The sequence below is a fragment of the Numenius arquata genome, chromosome 11 (genome assembly GCF_964106895.1).
Source record: "Numenius arquata chromosome 11, bNumArq3.hap1.1, whole genome shotgun sequence".
Classification (NCBI taxonomy): domain Eukaryota; kingdom Metazoa; phylum Chordata; class Aves; order Charadriiformes; family Scolopacidae; genus Numenius; species Numenius arquata.
The window spans coordinates 40,133,598-40,156,923 of NC_133586.1; the positions used below are offsets into that span (position 1 = coordinate 40,133,598).

At 42.7% G+C, this 23,326-nt stretch overlaps 1 protein-coding gene across 2 annotated transcripts; it reads left to right on the forward strand.

Annotated features, from left to right (window-relative positions):
• Positions 1–1,781: 1,781 nt before the first annotated feature.
• Positions 1,782–20,107, forward strand: GFPT2 (glutamine-fructose-6-phosphate transaminase 2). 2 transcript variants are annotated; one of them, XM_074155705.1, is made up of 19 exons: positions 1,782–1,788; positions 6,667–6,774; positions 7,430–7,528; positions 8,216–8,341; positions 8,914–8,972; positions 9,471–9,605; positions 11,062–11,123; positions 12,670–12,782; positions 13,038–13,155; positions 13,853–14,016; positions 14,556–14,651; positions 14,747–14,844; positions 15,189–15,309; positions 16,038–16,195; positions 16,337–16,451; positions 17,072–17,199; positions 17,909–18,076; positions 18,514–18,675; positions 19,239–20,107. In XM_074155705.1, the coding sequence occupies exons 1-19, from the start codon at positions 1,782–1,784 to the stop codon at positions 19,281–19,283; spliced, it is 2,082 nt and encodes a 693-aa protein (XP_074011806.1). In that variant the 3' UTR covers positions 19,284–20,107. The 2 variants fall into 2 exon arrangements, with proteins under 2 accessions (XP_074011806.1, XP_074011807.1); XM_074155706.1 differs by having other exon boundaries at positions 12,670–12,749.
• The last annotated feature ends 3,219 nt before the right edge of the window (positions 20,108–23,326 follow it).

Here is a 23,326-nt window from a genome sequence, read left to right on the forward strand (position 1 = left end):
AATTTAATCTGAATAGCAATGCTACTTAACAAGTGAAGCTGAGTTCAGGAACCTCCCCCTTTGCTTGAGCTGGACTGGGGGAAACAAGATCAGTGATTGCTTCAGAGGAGGAGCAAAGTAACCCAAACAGACAGGAAAAACTGGAATGGAGTGTCAAAATGACTTGCCTGATGTCACTCGGCAGGTCAGTGGCAGAGCTGGGACTACTATGGTGACAAATCATGGGCCTCTTTGGTCTTATCCTGGCGGGGGGGGGGGGGGGGGGGGAAGGAAAACAAGCCTGGGTTTTCCTGAGCATGGTGTGCATAACTGTTTCATGTTGCTTCTCATAAACTAATTTAAAGCAGAATTTCTAACACTTTTTTTTTTTTGATTTTATGACTTGAAAATACTTTAAATCTAGGTTTTTGCTTTGAGACATAGTTTCCCTTTCTCAGTAGCACAAAAATTCACAAAAAACCCCAAGTTTTTTTGTAGCTGAAATGTTGATGTTCCGATCTTCATCCTTCACTTAACCTCTCCATGAAAAGTGTCAAAGTTTGAAGGAACCGCTACATTATGTAAAAAATTAACTACAAAAAGAAATGTAAGACAAAATGCACCCTTAAGTTCTAGCTTAAATAAGATGCCTTGCACTTGAGATTTAATAACTCTATTATGAGAACTTAGATCGTCTCTATGAAATATTTTGGTATGTTTTACTAAGGAAGAAGCAGCTATAAGCAGGGGGAATCATCCTGAAACGTCACGTATTTTTTAAAAAATCATGTTTGTTCAAATCGGGGCTTGAAATCCTTTGTTCGAATAGCGGCCTGAGCTACTTCTGTGAATGCCTGCAGTCCCAAGCTGGCTGCAAGACACTTGCTTTAAAGGCCACTGTTCCCTTCGCTTGGAGGAGGTTCCCTGAGATGAGAGATCACGAGTTTCTTCAGAAGGAGCAGATAAAGCTCGGGCCGGCAGGACCGGGCCTGCGCTGAGATGCGCCCTTGCACATGATGGCGGCTGGGTCAGGGCCTGTGGCCACCATCACTCTCATGGAATCTGCCCCCAGGAGAGCCCAGCCTGGGACGAAGAGGCCGGAGGAGGCTCCTGGAGCCCATCTGCAGTTTCTTTCTTGTCAGGTAAATGGAGGAGACCACGAAGAGTGACCAGGAGTTTGTTGTGCTACTGCAGATCAAGGCGCTCTGCAGGCGGATGGCCCTCGCCTGTGGCCATGGTTCAACTGAGCACCAACACAAGTGCTCTCGGTCCTGGCCTCTGCAGATGAAAGCTGGCTGCTGAGAACGTGTTTCTAAATGCTTGTGGCCGAAAAGGCTGGAAAACAGGGTGGAGGACCTTCCCCTGCCAAGCTCGGAGAGGGGCTACTCTGCCCCTCCGCCTCAGGCCCGGCCACGTTGCCCTGACAGGACGGACTGCATCGCCTCCCGGCCGGCTTTATCCCTCTGAGGAGCCCGGCAGACCCTGCCGCCCGCCACTGCCCTCGGCGGCCCCCGGAACGGTCGAGGCGGGGCAGGGCTGGGCCGGGGGCAGGGCGCGAACCGCCGCGTCCCCCCCCCCCCCGCCCCCGGGCCGCCTCCGCGCCGGGGCTCTGCCCCCCGCTGTGCAGCCGCTCGGGGCCCCGGGCGGAGCGGCCCCGGCGCCTGGTCCCAGGCCAATGAGCGGAGAGGCAGGGGCCGAGCCGCCCGCGCTATAAGAGCCGGGGAGGCGGCGGCAGTCCCCCAGCTGGGCCGTCGGGCGGGAGCCGCGTTTCCTGTCAGCGGGGAGGATCGTGTGGCGCGACCATGTGCGGTGAGTGACGGGGCCGTCAGGGGCCCGCCGCGGCCCTTCGCCCTCCGGAGCCGGGGGTCGCTGGTGGGAGCGAGGTCTGCCTGTGCCGATCGCCTCTTCTGGCGGGGTGGGGGACAAGGGCCGCTTTGTCCCCGGGCGGAGGGGTGCGGGGCTGCCCCGCTCTGACAGCGGGGCCCGGGGCGGCGCGATCCCGCCGTCGCAGCGGGTTCGTTCGGGACTGGTCCCGCTGCACCCGCTTCGTGGGGGTGGGAAGAGGGAATGACCGGCTCCTGCGGTGATGGCAGGTACAGGTGAAGCTTCTCCGTCCTCCCGAGGAAAGGAGATTTACGTTCTGTCCCCCACAGCTTTGCTTCTCGATGTTCTCCGTGTCCGGCGGCTTGTCCCTAGGTTTTGGGATGGGAAAATCCCGTTCCCACCGCCCGGCTGCTCCGGGGGTGTCCCGGCCGCCGTGTTCACCTTTGCTCCTGCTGGTCCCCATGCCTGGGTACATCAGTGCTTGGGCTGGCATCCAGCCTCCCCGGTGCTCCGCCGGCCCTGGCCCGGGACTGGGGATCAGCTGTGACTCACTTCCCAGCCGCCGCGATGGGAAGAGTTTGTGGTTTTGAAACAAAGGCGGTGAAGGAGTTTAATTCTTAGCTGATGTGAGCTTGCTCACCTTCCTTTATCTAATAAAGATGAGATGGTGAAGATTAATGCCAACAGTGCGCATCCAATTGCTTAAATATGCTTTGGATCAGATTAAAATCAAAGTGCGGGTTCAGAAGCTGCTAATTTCAGTTAATGGAGGTAATTTTAGCGAAACTTTAACTATCATCTCATCACTGAAAACTCCTTTCAGGTCTGGAAGGATACTTTTGTTGAAAGTAGAAAAAACTTGTGCGTGTACTTCTTAGCCATCATGAACAAAAGTTCTTTTGTGAGATGCAGACTGAAAGTGACTTGAGTTACAGCTCCCAAAAATGTACTTTCTAAGTTGGATGTCTTTTCCCTGCCTCCACATCCTCTTTAATTTTAACCTCAGAAAGAGCGAGGGCTCCAGTAAGCCTCTTTCACTTGAATGGAAACACGAGGTGATATTTGAGCTCCTACGTGACTCTCGGGTCGCTATCAATGGGGCAAACTCAGTGTCTTCTAAACAAAACCCCTTCAGGTGAGAGACTTGGCTCAGTGCCGAGGCAAACCAAAGGTGTTGGTGGCAAGCACTAAGCGGTGAGACGTGTAATGGTAACATCAAAAAAAAAAAAACTTAGCAGATCTGGGCTGATTGGGAAATGAGGGTGTTAGCAGTGTTAAATGAGGTTGGTAAAACATCTAGTTTGAGGTGGAGTAACTGACTCGGGATGAAATGGCAAAGAGAGCTCATGAAGTGCGGTGAGAGTAGTGCTAGTTTTCTTCCCATCGACATTTGGAGACCTTTTACGTGAGTTTGTTATCATGAAAGATGTCCCTTATCTTCCTTGCTATGCTGATCTGCTGTAGGAAGTGCAGGAGTTCTTGAGGTTGCAACCAAGTTTCTAAGTTACTTCTGTGGTGTTGTTGATTTTATTTTTGCGTATCTTTCCAGGTTTAAGTGTTGAAACTGTGTCCTGTTGTGTTTTCCCTGACACATAAAGATTGAAACCCATTGTTTTCTGTTTTGAAAATACATAGGTCATTAAATGCTGCCATAAACATGTTCTTTAGGAAACATAATTGAGATGTTATCACACTTGCACTTAAGAAAACACTATAGCAAAAGTATCCAGGGTTTAAAAAACAGGTAAGAAGCTTTTAAGCTGATGATCTACCTATTTTAAATCAAAATTGGTTTCACAAGGATACGAAAGTTTAGACTGGGACATTCTCAAAGCTAAGTTCCTGGCATCAACAGTGTCCTTACCCCAATAAAGGCATCCTTCTATTTTTTTAAAAAATAATTAGTTTTGTTCAATCTTAAAGTATAGGCTGCCCCCTTCTTGTTTTTGGTGAAGTCTTGGAATTGCAAGAGTTCTTGTGGATTTTTCCTGCCAAAAAATACTCGATTAATTTTTCCTCTTGAAGCTCTGCTTGCAATCCTGAAAGGGAAAGGGGAAATTAAAGTCTTGATACACACGGAAAGGGAGAGCCTTGTGTTCAGTGTCTGCACCCGATTAAAGCTGGTTTTAGTCATGTTTTGACAACTTTTTGTTTCTGTTTGGAGTATCGGATTCTAAAGGTAAGCCATACATGGTTGACCTAGTTCGTGCTTGTTTGCAAACTCTGTAATTATGGAAAGTTATAAACTAGATTTAGCATTAAGGTCAAGAGAGCAATGCACTAGTAAAACACTTCTTAAATGCTTTCATTGGATTCTGTGTGTATGATTTAGGAAAATATTCCATTGCTTATGCTGTGCTGACAAATAAGCATTACTTTACTTGATACGTATCACTTCAGTATTGCATTAGCTTGGAGGGTACTTGAGTCTTCACTGGGGAGGAGAGATGCAAGCTCTGGAAATGATATCTAATAGCTTGAGGATACCATCATAAAGTAACTTGCGAGCATCACAAAACTCTCGTCATGAGTATGATTCAACTAAGATTCAGTCATATTGGTTTGCTTCCAGAAGGAATTAAGCTACAAGAAGTCTTTATCGAAAGTTGTTCCTCCGTGAGTTGAGCAATGTGCTTTAAATCTAGCCAAAAAGATGACTGAGTAGGGAAGAAAATATGCAAGTGGGTAAATCATGAAACAGAAAAGCACTAGAGAAACAGCGCTGAGAGTAAGATTTATTTCCTTTAACTGAAGGAGTTTATAATATATTCCTTGAGAAGTCAGGCTGCAGCTATTGCTTTCATTGTAAGTGGCCTCTGGTGACTTCTGTGTCTTCTAATTCACGTGTGTGGAAGCACAGCTACAGTTCCCTGGAAACAAGGATCTTTTTAACAATTGCAGCACACTGGTAGCATTGTAAGGACGGTCCCGAAGGAAGGTTTTTCCTGGAGCTCTGTGTAGTTAGAGATGCCACATGGAACATACAAGGCTGATGCATCTTAAATACATTGTGAAATCTGGCCTAGAAAGTAGAGCTGGATCTGAAATGAGGTGTGTAGCAATATTCTGGAATGATGTTGAGAAATTTGTATTGAAGAAATTGAAGAATGCTGCTCTTGAGGTTCGTGGTTAGTGCCAGAGAACGGTAAATATCTGTCTGGAAAAATGATCAGCAAGCTCTCAGTCTAAGGTGACTGTATATAACCGGAGGCATTATTTTTCATGGCGTCCATGAAGAACAGTATTTAAGCTGTTCAAATTCCCAAATACCTCTTTAAGTGCAACTGTTGTCTTAATATCCCCATTAATGTTGGACGCTCTAGAAATAATTAGTCTGGGCTCCTCGTAAATCTCACTTCTGTAGCAGAAAAGCATTTTCCACCCTTTAATCCTTCCAAGATAAATTCAGAGACCAATGTAATAGTCTTTTAGTCTCACTGTCAAATCAGCAGTATTAATGTCTTAAAACCGGTGGAGTAACTGAATTCACAGCAATATTTATAAGGGAGATTTATTGGTGTATCATCATAACAGCTTCTTTACAGCCATTTACAGTTCAAAAGCCTTAATTGAAGGGGAAGAGGGTGTTAAATTTCAAACAAAGGCTTTCTCTATTTAAAACATTTGCTTGTCTGAACTGCTTATCTGTTGAGCTCTTAAAGTCTGGTTTTTGCTAACTGTAGTCTCCAGTCCTGGCTTGTTGCTTGGAGAAACTGTTGAAGCAGTGAAATCAGACGTTTCTGTTTTATCGGGGTACAGATTTGCAAGAATTAATGAAAGGGCCTGATCTATCCTTATAAATGCAGAAGTCCCCAAAAGAGCAGTAGGCAAAGGAACGGTAGTGTTTTCCTTTGCAGGTGACCTTTTTATTACACCATTTCTAAAGATAAGATGACATCGCTCAAACTCCTTTTAATGAAAAAAAAATGCTTGTGTACTTTTCCCTTCCAAAAAACAAACAAAAAAAAATGTGTGGAAGGGGAGAACCAACTCAAAAACTAAAAAAAAAAAGCCACTTCTTGGTGGATGAGTGGTCTATTCAAGAGAAGAGGGATCAGACTCGCGGACTCCTCCAGGCTCTGTTTGCCGAGTAGGCAAGGAGTGAGCTCTCGTCTTTCCTGCGATGCCTCCATAGGAGTTGACCTGAGTAACACGGGGCAAGCCAACGGATCCCGTGTCTCTGATGTGTTGGGTTTGGCAGGCAGCCTTGTGCTGAGGCACCGCAGAATGAATGCTTGTTTTTTGGGTGACCCTGTTTTTGTATCTTCTGTTGCTTTCCTTTGTTGGCCTATCCTTTTGACTTCTGCCCTTTCTTTATGTTTTCTTCTCTATTCTCTTCCTGCTGAAGTGACTGTTGTATACGGGATTAAGCTGGAGCCTTTCAGAAATAGATGTTGTGCCTAGTACCTACCCATGGGTATTTAAGGCCATGACTTTGATTACAAAAGTCTCCTTGTGTTACTACTGGTGAATATATTCCTTCTTTGAATGTCTAGTTTTAGATCTGGATATGAAATAGATCACAATGTTCCCATTTTCAGCTGCGGTTTTCATGTAAAGTAGAATTTTTTTTTTAAACTCTCTCAACTGTTTAACTCTTGGTGGGTAACATGAGGAGAGCGAAACTGGCCAGGAGAGTGTATACGTTTGTGTGGTTAAAATGAGGGTCCTGATTCCTTTATTGTATTTGAACTCTTTCCATTTAAAAACCCAGTAGGAAGAATTGCACTAAATGGAAGGTGGGGTCCCCCTTCTCTGTGATGCTAGTTTCAAAGGGTTTTGAATCGAGTCTGAAGGGGATACAAACTCTAAAAAATCCTTTGCTTCTTTTTTTCTCCCCCTTCCCCTTTTCTCTTTAAACAGGAATTTTTGCTTATCTAAACTACAGAGTGCCTCGGACTCGGAAGGAAATATTTGAAACCCTGATAAAAGGATTACAGAGACTGGAATACAGAGGATATGACTCTGCAGGTATGTAAACTAACTCAACAAATTAATTTTAGCAACCAGTATGTGGTTGCTAAACACGTATGTGACTTTTTGGGTCATTTTAACTTCTGCGTGTTGGATTTCTCTTTTTTTTTTTTTTTTTTTTTTTTTTGTCCTGCAGATTGAAAGATTGGAACTAATTAACTTGATTATTTTGGATTTTCTTCTTTAGCTTTTGTCAGGACTTTAAATTGGATGTTTAGCTCTGTAATTGGATGGTGGTTGAGGTTTAGTACACATAAGCAAAGCAAACAGGGTGTGAGGAAGAAGAACTTCATACAGGGTTGTGTAGTTTGTGCCTCAGCCTTTTTTGTGAGCGAGTCTCAGTGAAAGGATGAAGAAGATTAAACTTGTCTTTAAATTTGAGTTGGCTGATTTCATTGGGCAAAATATCAGTCTTGTCCTTAAGCAACATTTGAGATGTCTTATGTATATTTTCATCTATGCCGTGGATATAGACTTGATCTAGTTTGACTTGCAACAGACTGTCTAGCGACACTTTAAGCATATCCCATTGCAGGATAATTTTAAAATAATTGTTTCATTAATGTGTGCTTGTCTGTATTTTTTCAGCCATTTTTTCATCCAGTGTTTTTTATGCTTTAAATAATGCTTGTGACTGTGTCCTTTATCGTAGGAGTGGCAATTGATGGAAATAATAATGAAGATAAAGAAAGGTTCATCAAACTAGTTAAGAAAAGAGGAAAAGTAAAGGCCCTGGAAGAAGAGTTGCACAGTAGGTATTTTAAAAATTACCCCTTTACTTTGGCCTCCCAGTTGGACAATATCTGCATCTCAGCAGAGGGTCAGACCATGAAATTACAGTTATGATTTTGTACCAGAGATAACTGCATTGTGTAATCCGATGGCAGATTAATTGTTTGTGCCCTCCAAATCTGCACTTCAAAAGCCAATTGGTCTTTACGTATAGTGCTGTGAAATTATCAGTCTATTCTCCCCTCTTTCGGTTGCTTCTTTGTTCAAGACCCAGGCTCCCTTGGTGCTTTACTGGGATGATTTCTGTGCTTGGTAGCTGAAATGTCAGAACATGGACTCTTGACAGAATTTACGAGCATTTAAGCATCTGGCTGTCATCACAATCTGCCTTATGCAGTGCTTCCATCTGTGAGGAACTGAAGTTGTGTTTTAATACCGTTTACATTATAATTTGTAGTAATGTGGTCTGTTAGCCTAGCTGTTAGTATTGGCTGAAAATGCTTGAATCTTGGCAAACAAAGTTTTAATCACAATAGCTTGAACTATCTGAAGTGCAATGTCAAGAAAGCAAATGGTTTAAAAGAAAGCCGGAAGATAACTTTTAGTTTTTTGCCTGTAGGAATTCTCTTAGTGTTTTACTAGTTGGGTGTGTGTGAGAGAGAGGCTCAACTTTAAATACTCAATTAACTGAATTTCTTGTGTATAGAACAAGATGACCTGGATGCAAAAGCAGATTTTGAAACACATTTTGGAATTGCTCATACCCGCTGGGCAACCCACGGAGTACCAAGTGCAATAAACAGTCACCCTCAGAGATCAGATAAAAGAAATGGTACGTAATCTCTGCGGCGCTCTGGAACTGTGTGAATCTGAAATGGTCGAACCCACGTAGTATGTACTCTCTTCTTACTAGCTTTATGGTATCTATTTTGTATACTAGGGCTAAGCTGTTGCTATTCTATCTAGGTTAGATGCTTTTACAATAAAATACCATATTTTGAGGCTAAAGTAACAATGTAAAGATTAATAAGATCTGTCTTCTGAAAACTGATGCAAGTTAGTCAAAGGACAACACTCTTGTTTTAAAAGGTAAGACTTAAAATAAAAGTGCATCAATATTGTCTGGGCTGGAAAAGGGAGGTTTCATATAATTTTTCACTCGAAATGGCTTGGTCTATTTGACTGGGTGCAGTTTAAAACAGTCTTGGTGATTCGGAAAAACCTTCATATGCCTTCAGAATTTGTAAGCATCTGCTTTCTGTTGTCCATGTTATGATAAACTGTAGGTCTGAAAGCAACAGCAGGTAGTTTCTAGTGTGCTTCTAAGCGTTTTTCCCCTCTAATTTTGTGTTCTGAGTTAAATATCTTAATTTTCCATTAATGATGTATTTTTTTTTCTTTTAGAATTCGTTGTTATCCATAATGGAATCATCACAAATTATAAGGACCTGAGAAAATTTCTGGTGAGTCTGTGGCAACTTGATTCTAAAACTAGAAATCAAATGCCCCACCAGCTACTGTCAGATCATTCATGACTTTGTTTGAATCTGAATTCAAGTTTCTTGATATCATCTATAAAAGAGTAGCACAAAGGAGTCTGCCTAATAAAGATAAGCAGAAGTAAAACATGTTCTTGTAATTGTAAATATGAAGTACTTAGGAGTAGAGCAGCAATTAGCGCTCAAGTTGTTTGAGAGGGTGAGTGGAGTGGGCTCCCTCCCGTCTCTTGTTGCTTGACAGATGCTAAGCAAGTCTTACTATGTGTTTCATTACAGTATTTCTCAAAGAGTAAGCTATGACAGGATAAGTCATTATATTTTGTCTATAGCGATATATATCCACTTCCAGTGCTCAAAGCAGTCTCTTGCTGTGCAGCTTCTGGTGGGAGACAGCTGAAGGGCTCTTCAGTGTTTCTTGCCTGAGGATGAAAACACTTTCTACTCTTCTGTATGATATTTCAGGAGAGCAAAGGCTATGAATTCGAATCTGAAACGGACACAGAAACGATCCCCAAATTGATCAAATACATGTATGACAACAGGGAGAGTGAGGACACCAGTTTTTCAGCCTTGGTGGAAAGAGTTATTCAGCAGCTGGTAAGTGGGTAGTTACTTTTTTCCTGTACTACAGTATAAGCTATTTATGGGATTCCTTTATATTCTGCATTTATGCATTTGGATCCTCTGCAGGAGTCCTTCAAAGGTGCTGCAAATAATGATTTTTGGCCTCTAAACAATGATTAATAGACCAAGAAATTAGATTAAAATTTTGGAAACTTCAAAGGCTTTTCAATGGTAAATTTTTAAATTACATTAGAAGTGTTCTTTGTTTGGTTTTGGTTTTTTGGTTTTTTTTTTTTAAGCAACAGGTTATCACTGTTTTTAATGAAGCAGCTTAATTTAAAAAAGATGTAGGAGCCTCTGGGGGTTGAAATCTCTCATAAAGGGTAGTGTGTTCTTAGAGGATATTCTGATCATGCTAAAACACTGCTGTGATTCAGGTTTGTCTAATAGTGTACCTTGGCTCCCATGTTTGGAAATAGATCTAACAAGCTGTACTGATTCATGGCATAGCTGGTTCCCAAACTGTGAAGTGGGAATCTACTGTTACTTAGTATGCGAATGCTTAAAAACTTCGATAGATGCATTGCAAACTTGGAGAAAGCTCGCTTTGTTTCCTCCCCCAGTCCCTGGGCAGATGTTTTCCCTCCCCTTCCTGCAGTTCCTTACACTTTCTTCACCTCCCCTTTCTCCTCTCTAAGGCAGCTCTGTAGCATTCCCCTAGAGCAGGGCTGGAATTCACAGGGCCTGTATGGGCCAAGAGGGAATAGTGGTGCAACCACCTATTTGAGGGGAAGGGAGACTTCACCTGAGCGCAAAAGAAGACCAGAATACTCTTGACTGGAGTCCCTGCAAGGGGGGGGGGCATTTGCTCCTGCTTTTGGAATACTCCTCAAGTTTGCAAGCTGCACTAATACTGTAGAGCAGTTGATTTTGTGTTCCTGTTTGTGTTCTTGTGTTGTGGGGTTTGGTGTTTTCTTTTCCTTTTCTTTTTTTTTTTTTTTTTTTTCTTTTGGTGGAGGGATTTATTTGGAAATGGATTAGTGAGAATTTGCTGCTTAAACTAGAAGTAGTAACTCCAAAATTTTAGCTGAAACTGCATGATAAAATGCAGCTACAGGCACACTCTTATTAAAAATCTTACTAAAAGTACATGTCTAACAGCCTTCACATTAATTACAACTAACATCTCAGAGATTTTTCTTAACCCTTGCATTAGAAGGTGGTGTTTTCATTTATAAAGAGAGGCTAAGTGCTCACTTCCTGAGCGTTCAGCTGTTGCCCTGTTAAGTGCATGTTGGCCTGTTCTGCTCCATGACCAATTCCTTTAAAGGTGCAGTCTGCCCTCCAGGAAGAGATTCCTGATAGCAGTAAGAGCTTTCCTTCAAAACCCCCTCAGGAAGAGGGGCCCCGGTTTAATGAGATGCAACTAGTTGAGATAAGTTGTTCAGGATGTATTTATTTTTTTCTCTTCTGTTTGCATGGTTTCCAGGAAGGTGCTTTTGCATTGGTTTTCAAGAGCATCCATTACCCGGGTGAAGCTGTTGCTACCAGGTTAGTAAAAGTCCATTTTATACATAATTCATGCTTTTTTTAGGTTAAAAAGAAATGCTAGTATCTTGTAAACACAGAAACCCCCTAGAATACTGATGTTTAAACTGCTTAATGAACCAAAATTCAGGAGGTAGATGGAATCCTTGTGAAGTGCAGTAAAGCTCTGCAGAGCATCTCTTCAACTGACTATTGAATATAACTTAATTTGAGCTGTACTGCCTTCGCGTCACAGAACTTCCAGAGACTTGTGTTGATTCCCTGTAATCTTTAACTTGATTTTATTTAATAAATTAGCTGTGACTACTCACTTTTTTGAGTAGTGAAAGACAAGTGAAAAGTAATCGGATGATGTTTTCTTGCTTCCTGCAAATACGCTTTCGGTTGGAGATGGTCCAAATGACACACTCAGGAGAATGAGTCACTGACATTCCCATAGAGAGTGGCCTTTTGTCTGTTGCAGCGTGTCACTAAAGAAGCTCAGTGCATCCTCTGTTTCTGAAGATACATTAAGAGTGTGCTAATATTTCTCCTATATCTAAAACGGGAGGGAAGGGGTATGGTTCAATTTTACTTCACATTGAATAAAGACTGAGAGAAGTGTGTTCAGGTTGGCTAAAATGCCACCATAGTAATAGGTTATACAAATAGTGTTCTATAGCTGTCATAGCATTTATGAGGTTTTTTTTTCTGTCTAAATTCTACTTTTATTTATAACTTTGAAAACAACTTTCAGGAAATGTAAAGATATTATTAAAGTAGCAAGTGAAGTAGCCGTGGGCATAAAGGCTGTTTTATGCTACAACCAAGAAGGCCATTGCTTCTGTGGTCTAAAATAGGACTATATTAAAATTGTGAAAAAGCCAGCTGTGCCATCACTCTTAACAGGAGAACATCTTCTGAAACGAGCTATTCTATATGTGGTTCAGGTTTGGGGTTTTAGGAGTGAGGGGATTAAGAGAAGCTAAACTTGTAATCTGAGCTGTTGGGCAGTGTGTGAATTACTCTCTTATTCCTGTGATATATTTTTTTAATAAGCTCTTCAGTATGGTGTGTGACCCATATAATTAAAAAAAAATGATCTTAATATTCTACAGTTTCAGAGGTGTGGTTGGCATCTCTGAGTTTAAAAAGGCGGAACAGTATTTCAGTGGTAAAGAGCACTGGAGCTGATTGCTGGCTCACTTCAGAGGCTGAGTAAGCTTTGTTTAAAAGCGGTATTCAAATTGGTGCCTGTGCTAAGCTGTTTTGTGATTCCTGGAAGGAAAACAGCTAGTTCGTGTACATTTTCCTCTATGTGGGTGTAGATCATGGGGAAAGAACTACCAAGGCATATGGCACTTATTCACATAATAATATTTGGTGAATCTTGGCAGAAACAAACCAAGTTTATTTAACTCTTGCCGTGTAATGACTTCAGGATCAGGGTTGAGGAGGATCTTCCTATTTAGGAAGGTAGATGGGATACTGTGTTTCAACTTCACAGATGTCCTTTGACTTCTTTTTATGCACCTTTCTCTTCATAAACTTGTGTGTTTTCCCTTTGTAGGAGGGGGAGTCCTTTGCTCATTGGGGTTAGAAGCAAGTACAAGCTCTCCACTGAACAGATTCCTGTCTTATATAGAACATGTAAGTTGATAAAACAAATTACATTACTTTTAAGTGCTAAAATTGTTATTACTTCATGATTAGAAATTAGGTTAATTGGTCTTTCCACTATAAAACTACCAACTGATGCCCCAAATAGCTTTTTAGCTGCAGATATTCTATTTTTATACTACTGAATGCGGAGTTCATGTAGAAGTCCCATCCCCCCCAAATATTTGTGTAACTGTGATACCTTGAACCTGTATGGTTTGTAATCTCTAATTTTAACAGATCTGATTTTGCGTTTAAAGTGTCTCATTTCTTTAATAGGCAACATTGAGAATGTGAAGAACATATGCAATTCCCGAATGAAAAGATTGGACAGCTCTACCTGTCTTCACGCTGTCGGGGATAAGGCAGTAGAATTTTTCTTTGCTTCAGATGCAAGGTAGCAAAAGTACTTAAATACTTCTCAAAATACTGTTTTTGTCTAGAAGTGAGATAATTCTGGAAATCTTACACTGTCTTGCTGCTGTACAATTGCTTTCTGATGGGATAGCTTCTAATTCAGGTAACTTCATAAAGCCTATGGGCTAAGGTACTTCAAAAGCGTGGAAGCTTGACGTCAACATTAAACTGTAAATATTTGCCAATTACTAACCTCTGTAAAATTAATCCAGTGTAGGAAGGTAATTTGGGTACAAATAGACACCACCAGCTGAGTATTTGGGCATACTATACCTTAGTCTTGGTTTTGGCATTTTAATCCAGCTATTAGAGGAGGAAATAGTGGTGGTGTTCCAAACTTAGCAGGAACCTGGACATCAGGTACACATTTGTCTTTCTCAGAGCAAGGTCCTGACTTTCGGGGTCCATCAGAGACCTTGGGAGGCAAGATCAGATCAGCAGGAACTTGCTAATGTGAGATGCTGTGGTTCCTGAGCCTTCTGGTTCAGGTTCCTGTGAGAGAGCAGGAGGAGCAGCAGATGGAGCCATTTCCTTTAAGATGGCTCTATCTGCAGTTATGTCCAAAAAGAAGAGAGAAGGGGGGCTAAAAGTGCTGTGTAGCATTTAACTGCTTTGAGGAGTCTGCTACCAGCTCTTGCTGACATGTCAGGTTTGTCTTGCTTCTATTTTTTCTGTAGTGCTATCATTGAACACACCAACAGAGTGATTTTCTTAGAAGATGATGACATTGCAGCGGTAACTGATGGGAAGCTCTCAATTCACCGTCTCGAGCGTTCAGCTAGTGACGATCCTTCCCGAGCCATTCAAACCCTGCAGATGGAATTGCAGCAGATCATGAAAGGTGGGTTGAAACATCTGTAAATGAGTATCATCAAAGATGGATAGTTACTGTTTGTGTAGTAGGTAAGGCGTAAAACTACTAATATGTTGTGAAAATGGCCTGATATTTAGGCTGTTTGTACTGGGAGCTGACAATTCTGAGCTTTAAGACCAAGGGAAGATGGGCAGTATGGGACCCTACCCGTTTTTAGCCTTGGAAAAGTCCTTCATCTAAATATTGAGTGTAAATATAACTAGCGTTTAAATGTTGTTGTAGTTGTTGGCAAACTTTGACTGTAAACTAAGAACTGAAATGGAATAGAGAAGGTTCCTTAAGAAGGAATTCAGTTACCTCCTCAGTGTTGGGAAATGAAACCAACCTAACAGAGTGAACTGCCAAGCCCTCCTTTCTTCTCACCTATTCCTCAGCTTTTCTTTAAGCTGACACAGTCAACTTAAATTAGCTGCTACCACAGCAAGTCTTAAAAGTCATCTCTTTGTAACTGTAATAGACTTCAAATAACAAACCTAAGCATTACCATGCAATCTTTTTCTGAGCAGGTAACTTCAGTGCATTCATGCAAAAGGAAATTTTTGAACAACCGGAATCAGTTGTCAATACGATGAGAGGCAGGGTGAATTTCGAGAGCAGCACAGGTAATTCAGAACAAGCATTCAAGCTGCAGAATTTTGAACATATTAACTAGAAAATAAAATACACCATTGATATATGCTTGCTTGTTTGTTTACAGTTCTGCTGGGGGGCCTGAAGGATCATCTGAAAGAAATCAGAAGATGCCGAAGACTGATCATTATTGGCTGTGGGACCAGTTATCACGCTGCAGTAGCCGTATGTTCTGCTTTAGCTGAAATGCATATATAGCTCCTAGTTGCTGGGTTTTTAGACAATAGCTCTTCATCTTCTTTTTCTTCAGTATCTCAAACTTTGCCTTTCATTGAAGGGTGTAACCCTTTTAATTAGTTTTTCTTTGTGCCACATTCTTTATTAACGCTCCAGTGCTGTTACCTACCATGCTAGCAATTAACTTTTTTCACTTTGGCTTTTAAAGCTCTGATGAGCTGTAATTATCGATTTTTTTAATAAGGAGTCATTTAGATTATCTCTGACTCTTAAGATGTCAAGACTTTTACGGGTGGCGATATTAACAAATACTGTGTGCTGCTTGAATACAGACTCGACAAGTATTGGAAGAATTAACTGAGTTACCAGTGATGGTGGAACTTGCCAGTGACTTCCTGGATAGAAACACACCTGTATTCAGAGATGATGTGTGCTTTTTTATCAGTCAGTCAGGTGAGCTGCATTTCCTGTTTGTCTTCAGTTGAGTGAAAACTAGAAAAATTTTAAAAAGCCAATGATTTACTACTTTCTGCATGTTGCAAAGGAGGGTGATGGCTAATGGGCCAGATTTGTCTTGAATGAAAGTTTCTTTACTGAGGGGCCTGGAACATCTCTCTTCTGAGGAGAGGCTGAGGGACTTGGGTCTTTTTAGTCTGGAGAAGAGAAGACTGAGGGGGGATCACCACTTAAAGGGTGGGTGTCAAGATGATGGGGCCAGTCTTTTTTCAGTGGTGTCCAGGGACAGGACAAGAGGAAATGGGCACAAACTTGTACATAAGAAGTTCCATCTAAACATGAGGAGGAACTTCTTCACTTTGAGGGTGGCAGAGCACTGGAACAGGCTGCCCAGGGAGGTGGTGGAGTCTCTGTCTCTGGAGATGTTCAAAACCTGCCTGGACAAGTTCCTGTGCAACCTGCTCTGGGTGGACCTGCTTTGGCAGGGGGGTTGGATTAGATGGTCTCTGGAGGTCCCTTCCAACCCCATATCATTCTGTGATTCTTTCAGACTTGATTTAAATATATAGACAATGAGTGAATGCTGAAAGACCGTTTTCAGTTTCATTTTGCATTGTGTAAGTGTGGAGGCAGTTATTTAGAACACACTTGGGTAGAATTTTATGCTTTTCAGGAATCATTACTATCCTCTGCCAACCTGAAATCGAGATGTAAATGTTTTCCAGGTGAAACTGCAGATACGCTTATGGCCTTGAGGTATTGTAAGGAACGTCGTGCTCTGACAGTTGGCATCACAAACACCGTGGGAAGCTCGATATCCCGGGAGACTGACTGCGGTGTACACATCAATGCGGGGCCCGAGATAGGTGTGGCAAGCACAAAGGTAACTGCTGCTCAGCGTTTGACTTTCATACTTCACCCCTGCGGAATCCAATTAAAATTTCAATTGTAGCACTTCAATCTGAAATCGTACTAACTCTCTGCAGACTTAGCTGCTAAGTGTTTTGTTTTGTTTTGTCTGCAGGCTTATACCAGCCAGTTCGTGTCTCTTGTAATGTTTGGCCTAATGATGTCTGAAGACAGAATTTCCTTGCAGAAAAGGAGACAGGAAATCATTAGTGGACTAAAATCATTGCCAGGTATATTGATATTTTGGATTTAAGGAGGGATAAGGGTTGTTGTTTAATGGGCGATATAAAATACTGCTTGAGGATGTCTTTTTCTTATTTAAGTTTCACTCTCCCCCTCCTCCTCAAAGGTACACAATAAAAGAAAAATGGGCTATTAGTTTCTACGCTAATTGCCAATTTTACAAGTACCGTTCTGAGAAACTTGGCAGGAAGATCAGAATTTTCATGGGTTGGGTTTTCTAATTACAATAAGGTATTTTTGTATGAGAAATATTACTTGATCTCCTAATTGATGATTTGAAATTTTTAAACCTTTCACTTTAAATCAAGAAAGATAAAAAGGAAACTAATTCAAGGTGACTTTAGAACAGATGTTCACAACTTCCTTTAGAAGTACAAATGGGACGTATAAGCACTGCTTAAACCAATAATTGCTTTAAATTTGTTACTGTAAATAAGGCTGGAGAAAACATCCTTAAACCGCAGTCAAAGTTGCAAAGAGGCAAAGTTAACGGTTGAATTACAATAAGTGTATTTGTTCTAATAGATCATTAGAACATCCTACTGCAATTAAACTATTTTTTTCAATTAAAAAAGCTATTATACCTGCTTTTTGTGTGCCCCAATAGAGATGATTAAAGAAGTGTTGTCCTTGGATGAGAAGATACACGATTTGGCTCTTGAACTGTACAAACAAAGATCACTGCTGGTCATGGGCCGTGGATATAATTATGCCACTTGTCTGGAAGGAGCTCTGGTAGGAACCTCTCAGTATTGCTTGATGTTATTGAAAATGAGCTTTTGCGGCTTCTGCAACATAGTTTATTTCTAGTATTTCATTACAACTTAATTCTGCTGCAGTAAAACTGCTATTTATAATTAAGAGTAGTTAGTCCTGTTGGATTGAACACATACATAAGGGGACCTGGATACAAAATCAGTTTCTTGTTTCTTTCACATAATAAATGTAGTGTTTAATGAGTCTATTAAAACAAACAATTTAAAATGCTGAGCCATTTGAAAATAACATCAGAAAAACACAATGTGCTGATGTTCAGATGAGATGCTCTTGCAGGAAACTCATAAATTATGTTATGAGCGTTTTACTCGAATGGACTCACATCCGTCTCTCACAGTAGTTTGAAATGTTAAAGGCAGACTACATTAGCCCAGGTTGTGCTGGGTGTTTGGTTCTTAAAGTTCCTGTTGATTACTTCATTTCTTTGTCTGCAAATGCATATGCACGGGCAAGCTCTGCTTCCACCAGCAGCCTGCTAGAAATCCCAGCAGCCAAGCCTGTCTGGTTTCACCATTAACTGATCTTTGAAAACACCAGTTTGATACCGTATGTCTGTATTTAAGTGGCAGATGTACAGCCTTGGTGTTTTGCTTCTTGTGGCTTTTATTTCTCATCCAATTTGCTGGTGACTTGATGGCATTTGGTTTTTTTTTTGTTTGTTTTTCAGAAAATAAAAGAAATCACCTATATGCACTCTGAAGGTATCCTGGCTGGTGAGCTGAAACACGGGCCGTTAGCCCTGATCGATAAACAGATGCCTGTTATCATGGTGATAATGAAGGATCCTTGTTTCACCAAGTGCCAGAATGCTCTGCAGCAGGTCACTGCTCGGCAGGTGAGCTGTTTAACTAATGCAGTGCGATAGGGGAGGAGATTCTGCGTGTTGTATTGCTGCTGACAGTGCCTCAGAGAAAGGATGTATTGGTGATGATTTTTTTTCCTAATTATTAAGTTATAAATAAGATGCTATATCTGCATTGTAGGCTGTCATTACAGGTTAACACCAGTAGTGAAAACTGGTAGGTCGTTTGTTTGGTTTTGTTTGGTCATTGTGTGTGGGTCATTTGTTTGGGGTTTTTGTTTGTTTTGAAGCAAAAAACTACAGGGTGAAAACATCCAAGTCTCACAAAACAATGAATGACAAAAGTCATTAGGAAGACTGGCATTGTCTTTGTTAGCCACCTGAGCATCTTCAAACATACTAGAGACGCGCTGTGAACCAATATTCAGCAGTTTGAAGTTCACTTAACTCTGCAACAATTTTATTTTCAGGGTCGTCCAATCATTCTGTGTTCTAAAGAAGACACGGAAAGCTCAAAATTTGCCTACAAAACCATAGAGCTGCCTCATACGGTTGACTGCCTTCAAGGAGTCCTGAGTGTTATTCCTCTTCAGTTGCTTTCATTCCACCTGGCTGTTCTCAGAGGATACGATGTGAGTGCTTTCTATATTTAGCGCTCCAGTTAGTGCACTTTTGAACTTCCTTTCGCCAGTGTAAAGTTCGTGTAGTTACTGGAGCTTATAGTGACTGGAGTAGAGGTGGTGTTTCAGTGCCAATTCTTCAGCTTTTTATTTTTTTAATTAGTATCCTTCTAAAAAAAAAAAATAATAAAGATCATTTGCTTAGTTTGATTAATTAAGAGTGCAGATAGGACTTTATCAGAGAACTAAACCTTAAAATGTGATAGTGCACTTTAACCTAAAATAGTTCAGAGCTTTGTACAGTGTAGTGTGTTGACGCTGGTGAGGTGTGTCAGTCTGAAAACGACGACTGCTTTGGAAAGGTAAATATGTATTTGTTGGGAGGGGATTGGAAGGAAGGAGGAATTCAACAGCGAGTCATTATCTGCAGATCTATGGTCTCTCGTGTGTGTTAATGTGTCTAGAATAAAGCAGAACTCATTAGGAAGTCTAAAAAAAGCACGCTAAATGAACTGTCAAATGCAGAATGTTAGTATTACTCTGTCATATACTGAAAGTCTGTCTCTTCGTTCTAGGTGGACTTTCCAAGAAATTTGGCCAAATCTGTTACTGTAGAATAACAGCCAAGAACAGCTGATGTTGTTGTCACCAGACCTCTGAGTTATACTCATAGAAAATGTGTTGTTCTGAATTGATAGGTACATGTTTTTCTAACGAGAATGGCAGTGCTAACTGGAAAGCGTCAGAAGGATTTATCTTGCAGCTTTAAAAGCTTTCGATGTGCCTTGTACCCAAGTGCTTTTGCTCACAGCAAATATTCCTCTAGGTCCTGAAATTGCCAAAGAAGATAAAAATTGTTTACACATGGTATACTGAATGAACTTTTCTACTGTGCAATATATATATATGTACAGCTCTCTTCAGAGTAACTGTGAACGGTTTTTTTTAGCCTACACTACTTAACTAGTTTTAAAGATATACTATTTATAACTACAGTTGTATAGCTTTTTTTAAGTTATTTTTTTAGTACGTTGCTTATCTGTAGCATTGGTAATGCTCAGAATGTAAATACTGAGCATGTTGTCACTTGTGTACAGTTGTTAGGGTTTTTTTTTCCCTACTTCAGCCTCAAACTGGAAATTTGCTGTCCCTCTTCCTCCCCGGCTTCCCCTCCCCACTTTGCATCTGTGTTTTGTATTTAACCAATCATTTGCAAAGCTCTCCTGTGGCTGTAAATTCCCAGCGATGATTTAAGTTTCAGCTACTTTCAACTAATTATTTGAAAAGCCAGAGCTTTTTTTTGTTTTGTATTCCACCCCAGCTCTTATTTGCATAACATGTACAGTGCAACAAGGTAAGGGAACTGGATGTCTTTCAAGTGATATTTCTGTTTGGAGAGTGTACAATGAAATCACAATGCAATTAAAAGATTTATATAATTCTTCTTGTTTGGAGTTTTTGGTTTTGGTTTATTTTTTTAACTTGATGACTCCTCATCTCGGGTCTGAACACAGATACGCCACTGCAGCACTCTGACGCAAGGAGGAGAGACAGTGCTCTCCCCCAGCCTTGCCTAAATCCTGATAACAGTTTTTCCTCTGTTTCTTGGGTTAGTTCTGTGTCATACAGGTCTCCCAGGTAGGCACACCTTCCTTTTCCTTATCCAGCAGCTGTGTTTCAAAATAATGTGTCAGATTTGGGTAGCTTGCCCCGTATCACCAACTTTCTGAAGCACATGAGTACAGGAGAACTGAAATTCAGTGACTGTTCATCGGTGTTTTGCCAGACACGTACTGATACAGCAGCGTAATCCCCGGTTGTAGCTCCCACTGTAGCTCACACCAGCTACTGATTAAACCTTTGTATTTTACCTTTCGCTGAGGTAGATGAATGTGGGAAGAAATTGCCTGCAGGTGAAAATAGAAGCTGTGTCTGCGTTTTTACATACGCTGTTTATGATCATAAAGTTGCCTCCTTGGCCAAGAAAAAAATGCCATAAATTTGCATTTAACATAGTATCTAAACTACAGATACTGGAATATTTATTAAAAAAACCCCAACACCCTGTACCGGCAAATAAGAGAATACTAAGTACACCTTCAAGTTAGGACTAAAGCCCTATTTTATTAACATATATATTTGCTAAAGCACACTCTGCTAGTTGTGAACTAACTGGCATCTATAAACCTCGAAGAAATAAGGTAGATACACACAGGAAGTTCCCTGCTCATTTGTTACTCTGGAATGGTCAGAAATGGTCAGAAATCATAGTATTTGATTTCTGCATTTTTACGAACTAAATCCTTAAGTTGTAAAGTTTTCTTAACGATATTCCTCTGCAGGCATGCTTCTAAATGGAGGTATTTGAATGTAGGTTAATAGCTTGAAAAGTGTCACACCAGCTTGTTGTAACAGCAGCTTCTTACTGGAAACTGCCCTAGTACTTTTTATAACCACATAAAAGAACGAAAAGCGTAGCGATAATCTGACCTAGATGCCAAGAACATGTAACCGGGTATCCACCATGTTTTGGTAAGTAAATGCAAAGGCCCCTTTTACTCTGTATAGAATTAGTATCCTCTTCATACTTAAAAAGTGGAGCCGTTAAAGGAAACTGACATCAGCTCATCTATATGATACGTGAAATTCATTTATTAAAAAAAAATTACAGGTGTGTTTTTTTTTTTTCTAAAATCACCAATGAGAATAGGAATTGCCGCAAAGAAAGCCCTTGTTAGTCCTAGGAGAGGTGGAAAAATATATTGAGTTCATTTTTAGTCAGCATCTCTTTTAAAAACCAAGCAGTCCTACCGCCAGGGCGGGTGGTATGGTGATTTTGTATATGTATATATGGCTTACGATTTTTGACTGGAGTCAGAAATACCTGGGCTACCTGAGGAGAGACTGAGTCCCTTCCTTTCTGCGCTGGCCACCCTGGAAAAGCCGTGCCTGGTTCTCGGGGCCACCACCAACCCAACAGGTCAGCATGGCCCTGCTCTGTGGGACTGGGCACACCCTTGTCATCTCAAAGCGTGGATGTGAGGTGACCGTGGTGTGTTGTGGTGCTGGCACAGGCCACCAGTGTATGATGTCATTTTGCCGTGGGTGCTTCAAGAGCGACCCAAGAAGCCCATGGCGCTTGGAGGCCCTCCTATAGACGGCAGGCGTTTCCCTCCCGGGGCGCGTCTCCCCGCTTCCCGGACCAGCGTAGCTGTGAGGACCCGTGCCACAGCAACTCACGACGAGGCACCGCCGTGAGGTGACATCACAAGTATGGTGACAGCTTGACGTGCGATGATTACATCACGCCAGGGGGCGGGGCCTATGCCAGGATTGGCCCGAGCGACCCCGACTCCACTGCAGTCCTTCACGGGCCCTCCCTTATATAGCGGCTACTAGGTCCCGCCTCCGAACCTCGATTGGTTGTGCTTCGCCGGCAGAGGGCTACGATTGGTTTGGGCGGCTGTCTGTCAGCGGGCTCGGGCCTGGCGCGGCCTTGTGGAGCACCGGGAGGCCATTGTGGCTGGGGTGGCTCTGCGCGCCGGAGGAGGAGGTGGCCGCGGCCCGCGAGCGCCGCGCCCTGTCCTGTCCCGCCGGAGCTCGGCCGCGGGAGGAGACGGTGAGGGAGGCCGCCATGAGGGGGGCCCTGCGGGCGGCGGGGCCGGAGTGGGACGAGCCCTCGGCCTCGGGGCCAGCCCTGTGGCTACCGGAGCCCCCGGCTTCTCCCGCGGGCCCCGCCCGCCGAGGCACAGGCAGAGCCGGGGTTCCCCGCGTGCCTTTCCCGGGGCCCGGCCGAGCGGGAGGGCGGTGGGGAGAGCGGCGCGGCAAGGCTGAGGGCCCCCTTCCTCCTCCGTGCCCCTCCCGCGGGGTTGCCCTGGCCGAGCCCCCCGCCCTTCCCCGTGCCGCAGTGCCGGCCCCGGCCCGCTCCGCTCCGCCGGGCGCCGTCTCTCCTCTGCCTTCTCCCGTCTCTCTTCGTGTCCGGGCCGGGGTGGGCTCGTCCCCTGCCCCGCCGGTGCCGCGGTGGGCGGCCGGGCCGGCGCTCGGCGTCCCGGGTGGGAGGGAGCGCGGCCGAGCCGAGGGCAGGGCCCGTCCTGCGCGCCCCTCGCCGCAGCCGGAGCCAGCCCCAGCCTGCTCTTGAGCCGAAGCGGTTTCTCCGAAGAAGTTTCAGAAGAGATGTGAGGGGTGCCCTGGCTCGCTTCTGTGGCTGTTACCTCATTTTACAACAGCGTAATTGGTTGCAGCAGATGAATGTCTGAACTTTTTCCCTCTTTCCACCGACTCAGGCGTGTTGAGATCCATACGGTGTTTGTCTGCGGTGTGTGTTTAACAGCTGAATGATACTATAACAGGTAGTTGGTGAAATCGTTGGTCAGTAATAGCTTAAAGAAAAAGGTTGACTTTCCAAAGAGCTAAGCGGAGTACCTCTAAACTCTGCCCTGGTTGACGTTACCCAGCTACACCTTTATAGCAGACTGTTCATGGGCTGTGAGTAGAGAGGTAGGAGGTAACTCACTGATTTTGTAGTTGGACTCATACCTGTTGATATATATTGTTGTAAAGATCAGAAAAAAACCCCTCAATGCTCTTGGATAGTAGTCCTTAAAAGGGCACACCTGAATTCAAAGTATATGTGCAAGGGTGAGTAAGAGAATGGGGGGAGATT